This window comes from Myotis lucifugus, unplaced genomic scaffold (assembly GCF_000147115.1).
Source record: "Myotis lucifugus unplaced genomic scaffold, Myoluc2.0 scaffold_215, whole genome shotgun sequence".
NCBI lineage: Eukaryota > Metazoa > Chordata > Mammalia > Chiroptera > Vespertilionidae > Myotis > Myotis lucifugus.
In genome coordinates, this window is record NW_005871263.1 from 1,558,057 (window position 1) to 1,565,961 (window position 7,905).

The 7,905-nt window shown below is 55.3% G+C and overlaps 1 protein-coding gene across 1 annotated transcript; it reads right to left on the bottom strand.

The window, feature by feature from the left end:
* Positions 1-1,670: 1,670 nt before the first annotated feature.
* SNAI1 (snail family transcriptional repressor 1) lies at positions 1,671-7,761 on the bottom strand. Its single transcript, XM_006097979.3, has 3 exons — positions 7,614-7,761; positions 6,463-6,990; positions 1,671-2,673 (listed from the first exon to the last, which is right to left on the bottom strand). The coding sequence occupies exons 1-3, from the start codon at positions 7,693-7,695 to the stop codon at positions 2,489-2,491; spliced, it is 795 nt and encodes a 264-aa protein (XP_006098041.1). The 5' UTR covers positions 7,696-7,761; the 3' UTR covers positions 1,671-2,488.
* Positions 7,762-7,905: the final 144 nt, after the last annotated feature.

Sequence of the window (7,905 nt, forward strand, 5' to 3'; positions counted from 1 at the left end):
TTGCCCTCGCTGCACCCTCCTCTGACTGGAACTTTCTCCTCCTTCAGGTTTCCCCTGGAAGGTCAGCCCTTCTCCAGCTCCCTCTCCAGCTCCGGGCCTCCTATCTGAGGGGCCCCACCCGTGGCTCTCCAGCACGTGCTCACTTTAATTCCATCTTGGCACCGTCACTGTAGGAAAGCGGCTTGTGTATTTAATCACTTGTTTGTTTTCTGTCTCCCAGCTAGAACGTAAGTTCCCTGAGTGCAGGGACTGTCCATCTGTCCACGGCTGTACCCCAGGGCCCAGAACAGGACCTGGCACACACACAGCTCATCAAACCAGAGGGAGGCACCGTCATCACCCCATTGTAGAGAAGCAGAAACTGAGGGTCCAGGAGAACCGTGCTCCAGGCATCCTGAGCGTCAGGGGCATGAGCCAGGCAGACCTGGCCCCCAGGATAGACCCAACTTCAAATGCCAGCCAGCGTTTTCCACCAGGCCCGTCCCTTGGAGTGAAGTCATTTATTCATTCTCCTCCAATGTCAGCACCTACTGTGGGGAGGATGTAAATGGCAGCCTGGGGACCTAGGACACAGTAGGCCTTCAGCAAACTGATGCCCAGCCCCACAGGGCCCCCAACTCTCTAACTTTCCCCCCACAACTCTCTAACTTCCCTTCAGGGAGGCCGGCTACAATTTGGCGATTGTTAGAGAACTTTTTTTTTTTCTTTTGGGAGGAAAGCTGCAAGTCATTAAGGGCTGCTCCCGGCCTGCGGGTCACCATTTCCTGTTTAGAAGAAAGAATCATCTCTCCTTTGGAACATGAAGCTCCCCCCACCCCCAGCCTGACTCCGGGGCTCCGAGCTCTGGGCCGCCTGCACGCCTGCTCAGCTCCCCGCAGGAAACTGGCACCTTCAGCACCTTTTGTGCTCAGAAAGGACACTCATTTTCTCTGGCCCCAGGAGGGCCCCGAGGTGAGGTCACCACCACAGCCTGCCAGCCAGGAGTGAATTATCCCAGCCCAGGAGGCAAGCTGACTGTCTTCCCGTCCTGTCCTGGAGCAGGAAGCTGAATGACCCCTACCCTTTGGCCTGGCTTCTCACCCTCCTGGCTCCAGCCAGACAATTTCCTTGCATCAAAGGCCATTTGGTACCCAGCGGCCAGACGGAGGTGTGGGTCCAACAGGGAGGCCAGTGGGGCTGAGCCCTTGGAAACAGGAAGGACATCCTCTGTCCCCTTCTTGCTCGTGGCGTTCCACTCGTCAGCTGTGAGCAGCAGCCAAGCCCTCTCCCAAGCCCTGCAGTGCTGGGCACAGCCCCCAGCCTGTCGAGTTGATAAGACCCAGGGAGCCAGCTTCGCAGCCTGTAGGCCTGGTCAGCTTCAAAATGGTCAACAGAGAGTAAGCGCCACATGTAGCGTGCAGGAGCCCACACCCCCCCCACTGTGCCCCCCACCCCCCCACCGCCCAGCCACAGGTGCTTCCCCACCTCCACATCGCACAGGACACAGGCTCACAGGAAAGCCCATTTGCACAAACAAGGTCCCTGTCAAACCCAGGAGTCCGGAGTCACAGGATGTTTAGGAGGACAAGATTTAAGGCTGTGTCAGTACTCTGAACTCCACCAATCCCTCCCCTCACCGCCTCCCTAAAGGCCCTTTAAAATACCCGCTCCTCTAGAAAACCAAGACTTTCTTACATATAAATTAACCGCTTTATTGAATATCAATAAACTGTACATATAACTATACAAAATGTTTCCTTAGTACAAAATGTTGCTTGCAATATAAATACCAGTGTACCTTTAAAAAAATGTAAACATCTTCCTCCTGGGCCCACCTGTTGGGTCCCTGAAAATAGTTCTGGGAGACACATTGGTTGGGCCGAAGCACCCTATTTGGGCCCCTGACAAGTGACGGCAATTACTCACATTCCCTTTTGAGACGCTGTTAAATTGCCCGTGAAACAGGTGCCACCATGACAAACAGGAGGCTGAAATAGCTGCCCGGGCCTGGGGCATCCTGGGGTCTAGACATGTCCTTGTGTCAGAGACCGCCCCCCAGGCCCCGTGGACACCGGGGGGTTGCTGCAGTTACTCACACCTCCTGGAGAGGTGGCCTGAGGGTTTCTGGGGTGGGGAGGAGTGGGGTCCCCTGAGTGGGGTGGGAGCCTCTATCAGTCTGTTGGCTTTTGTCCTGTAGCTCAAAGCAGCTGTATCCAAACAGTTTTGGATACACAAGCCCACACATCAAGGCCAACTCCAGAACGCTCGCTGGGGAGCAGTGGCTGCCAGAAGGGGCCACCCTCCCATCAGCCGTCCACAGAGCCAACCGAGGCCCCCCAAGCAGACACACTGGAAATGGTCCTCAGCGCCCTGTGAAGCTACAACAGCCAAAAGGGGAGCTCAAAAGGGAATTCCACGGCGGTGGGAAGGATGCAGGGGTCCTTCCTTCCAGAGCTGGGGGAGGCCGCTGCAAGGGGAGGGTCTGGAGAGGCAGAAGCAGCCGTGGGGGTCAGCGGGGGCCCCCTGAGCAGCCTGACTCTTCGTGTTTGTGGAGCAGGGACATGCGGGAGAAGGTGCGGGAGCACGTCTTGCACTGGTACTTCTTGACGTCTGAGTGGGTCTGGAGGTGGGCCCGCAGGTTGGAGCGGTCGGCAAAAGCGCGGTTGCAGTGGGAGCAGGAGAAGGGCTTCTCCCCTGGGGAGAGAAAGCAGGAGGCGGTCAGGAGACTGCTCGGTCTCTTGGACAACAGCTGACATTTATCAAGATCCCTACTCACCCACCCCAGCCCTTAGAGCCCTGCTCACCCCCAACACTGAAGGAGCCCCGTGACCCAGAAAAAACAGGCCATCCCGGTGTCCAAAGGCCTGGTTTTGATTGGGAGCTCTGCTGCGTCCCACCCTGTGGCCTGGAGCAAGTCTTCTGGCTCCTGAGCCTCCATTTGCTCCCAGGTAAAAGGTGCTGTTCACCCCCCACCCACAGGGGGTTGGTACCAGCGAATGTTGAATAATGTGGTCATCCACACAGTGCCGGCAGGAAGTGATGGCAACTGCGTTACTGAACATTTACTCTGTGCCAGGGACAGTGTAAAAACACTTCTCACTCAGTCCTGTCCTTGCCTCCGTTTAGAGAGGATGACACTGAGGCACAGGGGAGGCCAGTAGCATATGCAGGGTCAGCCAGCAGGAACCCAGCAGCCTGACTGAGGCCTTGATTTTGACCCCTCCACAGACTGCCGCTCAGTTAAGGAGGCTGTGGTGGGTGTTCCTTGTCCTGTCTCCGGAATTGGCTTCATCTGGGGATAGAGCATTAAGAGTCGGCCTTAAAGGTCTCCTCGGCCCCCAGTCCACCCCAGCAGATTTGGCCACTGCTCTGGGCCAAATTGAAGCTCGTCACACTCAGGGTAATTTCAAGTCTCCTTGTCTGCCCCCCAAGAGGCTACAGAACCCTTTTACCTTAGGACTTGTTTAAAACCCTCCCCACCTGTAAGCCTCCAGCCACCTGCCTTGATGAGCTTGTTTTTGGAAGTCTTATACACTAGGCACACAGTAAGTGCTCAGTAAGCACTTGTACAATGAATAAATTCTGTGAAGACCTCAGAAGCCCCTGACATCAATCACCCTATCACCTTTGTCATAATTCCTGTCGCCACCAAGAGGATGTTATGACAGTGTTATGTTTTGTTTTTTCTTAGGGATGCAGCATTTCCCAAATAAAAAGCCAGACTAGTAACTCATTAAACAAATACTTATAAAGCTCCCACTATGTGCTGGGCACTATTTTATAACACTGAATAGTCTTTTCCAAAAAAATACAATTCTCAAGAAAAAAAAAAGAAAAGCAATCAATCAATCAATCAATCAAATGCAATTCTCCTCCCTCCCACTGATAAGCCCCTAGGCCATGGCCCACTAGTTAAATCCCAGTGCTGGAATTCCAGAACAGCAGGGAATGAATGAATTACAGCAGCCTACTGGTGCCGGGTATTGTACTGGGCACTGGGAAGAAGGGGTCCAGAAGTCAGATGCCTGAGGCTGACTGTGGGACCCATCCGTTCAAAAGCTGTCTCCTGAAGCAGAAGGGGGGCTACCTAGCCAGAGAATTGGGAAAGGGATGTCATTTGCTCTGCCATTATTGAGCACCCTCTGTATGCCAGGCCTGAAGAGTTTGATGATTGTGTTCTACAAGGTCTAACCCAGCGGTTCTCAACCTGTGGGTCGCCTAAGACCATCCTGCATATCAGATATTTATATGACGATTCATAACAGTAGCAACGTTACAGTTATGAAGTAGCAATGAAAATAATTTTATGGTTGGGTCACAACATGAGGAACTGTATTTAAAGGGCCAGAAGGTTGAGAACCACTGGTCTACGTGAAGTTCCTCCTCATTCACACACTCCTTTGTGAACAAAGGTTAAGCAAATCGGGCAAATGAGATGGAGTTCTGTACTCCCCAGGGCACAGAAAGCCACCTCCCTCTAACCACCTCGGGGAGGTGAAGGAGCCCTCTCCAGTCTTATAAGCTGTGTCTCGAGAAAGTAACTTCCTTCTCTGTGCCTCAGTTTCCTCATCTGTAAGGTGGGGATTATGGCATCTCCCTCCTAAGGTGGTTGATGGAATTACTGTGCTAACACCGGTGAAGGAAGCCCCGAGCACTGACCTCCACACAGCAAGTGCTCAATGAACACTTTCAGTGCTAAGTAGGAGCAGACAGAAGCCTGAACAAAAGGGAAGGAGGCCCGGTCGGATGTGATGTGGTGGAGGTTTGTGTGCAAGCAGGAGGCGCAGACCTCCACCCCTCACTGAGCCCCCACCCCAGACGCCTTTATGGTGCTCCTGGCGAGTGTGAAATCAGCACCAGGCTGGCAGGGACAAAGGCTGCCAAGGGGGACACTGTACATGCGATACTCCCCGGATTAAAGGGGCCTGACACGCTGTGGGCCAGCAGCTGCGGCCCAGAACAGGTGCTGGGCACCGATGCCCTATGCACCTGCTCTACCCCGCCAGCCCCACCCACCAGAGCCACCATTAAGGCACACAATGGTGTCAATGAGGATGGCCATGGTGAATTTCAACAAGCTTTCTGTCTGAGCCATGCCTTTACATTAAAATAATGTCTCATGAGAGGAGAGAGGGCCACGGTGGCTCCAACTCACCTCAAATGGAGCCCCATCAGCTGGCAGGCACCCAGGACAGAGGCCAGGGAGTTGGACTGGGACATGTTAAAACCAGGACCCTTTGTGCACAGAGTAAGAGAAACGGGTAGCCATAGTCTGCAAGCTGGGGAGAATGCCAGGGTCACTTTCTGGGAGTAGTAACGACACCAATAATGTCTGCAAACTGTATTCCTCACACACCACCCCACTGACCCTCGTGGCTCCGAGGTCAGTCCCTGCCTGGGCCAGGAAATGCCAGAACTGAGCCTCCAACCAGACCGTTTGACCCCAGAGCTGATACTATGACCCTTGAACCTTCTCCCTCAACAGTCACTCCCCAAAGAGCAGCCCCAAACATGGTAGCCTCCATCATTCAAGTTCTGAAAAGTGGCTACCTTTTGCCCATTCTCTAGAAAGTTAAAGGACAGAAAAGGCTCCACCTCGCAATTTTCTACACATTAAGTATTTTTGAAATACCAAGACATAATCGTGTTTTCTGCCAGCAAAGGTGTTCCTGGGTCTGCATAACAGGATTGAATTGATCTACTCCAAGGTGTGGGTGGGGAGAGCCATCCTGATAGCTTATTATAAAGTGATTAAAGAGCCACTGAATCTTCATAGCCACCTTATAAAACACCTTCGTAATCCACCCTATAAGATTATTCAATCACACTCTTGAGGTTCAGAGAGGTTAAATCACCTGCTTAAGGTCACACAGCATGGAAGCAGAACAAATACCAACTACCCATTTTTGTGCATGCGGATCATGTAACAAACACACTTCAGGTGCTTTCTGTATTCTTTCTTTCATTTAACCCACACAGAACCTCCCCCCCAGACCCCGCACCCCTCAGACCCCCGCCCCAGGTATCTCATGCTCAGTTAACAGATGAGAAAACTGAGGCTCAGAGTGAAACATCAGCAGCCCAAGGTTTGAGAAAGTTCTCCAAGCGGCATTCAGAGCCAGGTGGGGGGCCTCTAACAACATCCTGTCTGGCTGAGGTGGGGGTGGGCTGGGAGAGGGTGGGGCAGGGAGGGCCCCTTCACACCTGGCTCCAACAGCAAGGTGTTGGTGGCACCTTTCCCACATTTGGCTGAGAAACTGAGATTGCAGAGGTACTTGTCAAGTTCTCCCCTTAACCCATCTGCTTCGCTGATGAACGAGGACATTTTTCTGCCAAACATTTCAGAGAGCCAGGCCCCGGAACTCTCGAGCTAGAAGTCCTAAGACTCGGTGTCTACAGTCTGAAGTGGACAGCAAGCCCAGTCTCCCAAGAGCTGGTAAAGAAGGTGGAGGGGACAGTGCGAAGGGCACTCACCGGTCTCACCGGTGTGGGTCCGGACGTGGCCCTGCAGCAGCCAGGGCCTGGAGAAGGCCTTCCCGCAGGTGCCACAGACGCAGGGCAGGGTGTGGCTTCGGATGTGCATCTTGAGGGCACCCAGGCTGACGTATTCCTTGTTGCAGTATTTGCAGTTGAAGGCCTTGCGAGACTGGGGGTCCTTGGCCCCTGAGAGCCCGGACAGCTGCTTGGGCAATGGGCCCAAGCCCGGGAAGGCAGCGTAACCGTCGGCCTCCAGGGAAGAGGCTGAGGTGGAGGAGAAGGAGGACGGGGCTGGCGAGGGTGGGCTGGGAGGCTGGGAGCCTTTCCCACTGTCCTCGTCGGACAGCGAGGTCAGCTCAACCACCTTGGGGATCTCCCGGGGTAGAAGGGAGGCCCAGCCAACCGGCTGGGCTTGTGGCGCCAGGAGAGAGTCCCAGATGAGCGTGGGCAGCGAGGCTGTGGGGTTGAGGACCTCCGGAGGCGGGATGGCCGCCAGCAGGTGGGCCTGGTCGTAGGGCTGCTGGAAGGTGAACTCTGTGAAGGGACGGAGACAAAGGCAGGGTCAGGCATTAGATCAGTCAGTCGGTCAACAAACATCCGCCCGCTAGGGCCAGGGGTAGGATGGGGCTGACACGTAATACTTTAGGTTCTTGCCTCACCCAGGTCCTGGTTCTCCCACCTCCGCCTCCACATCTTAAAAAGGATCCCCCTTTCCCAGCCCCAACTCATGGGGGCAATTCCCTCTGGAATTCCCAGCACCCCCACCACCCCAACCACCCCAGCCGAGGCACCACCCCTGTCCCACTCCCTCTCCCCATACACACCTCCCCACCCTCTTTCTCCCCAAATCCTCCAGATTCCGGACTCTCCCCAGCTCTGGCCAGTGTCTCTCCCTAAGAAGTGGCTCTCATTTCTCACTCGCCGGCTTCCTCTGCTTCTTGGCAGCTAGGACCTGCCCTCAAACCCAGACCGTCGCCCTCGGAAGGCCCTCCCCCAACCGCCCGGATCCACCTGCCGCGGGCTCCGCATGCCCCTGGCCTCGCAGGTCCCCGCGCCGACTCCTTTGACTCGCCTATGGCCCCTCGTCCTTTCCCCCAGGTCCGCTCCCCTAAAACGCCCCCCAAACCCTCCCCGCAACGGGGCCTCCGTTCACTCACCTGGAGAAGAGTCGTGCAGCTCGCTGTAGTTGGGCCTCCGGCGGGAGCAGGCAGACTTCCTGACGAGGAAAGAGCGCGGCATGGTGGCCGAAGCAAGCCGGGGTCGCCTGGCCGCGCTGGCGTCGTAAGGACCCTCCCCCGCGAGGCCGAGCCGCTGCGCTGTGAGAGGAGCGGAGCCACCAACTCCTTTAAGTACTCCAGAACGCGGGGCGGGGCCAAAGTATTCCCCGCCCCCTTTGTCACAATCGGCGCCAATCGAGGAGCGCCTTGCCGGAGGCCACGCCCCAAGCAA

Excerpts from the sequence above, each read along its gene's own strand:
- SNAI1 (XM_006097979.3), bottom strand. The coding sequence starts at position 7,695 with ATGCCGCGCTCTTTCCTCGTCAGGAAGTCTGCCTGCTCCCGCCGGAGG. Across the intron at positions 6,991-7,613 it reads GCTGCACGACTCTTCTCCAG|AGTTCACCTTCCAGCAGCCC; the intron begins GTGAGTGAACGG and ends GTCCCTTCACAG. Across the intron at positions 2,674-6,462 it reads CCACGTCCGGACCCACACCG|GGGAGAAGCCCTTCTCCTGC; the intron begins GTGAGACCGGTG and ends TTCTCTCCCCAG.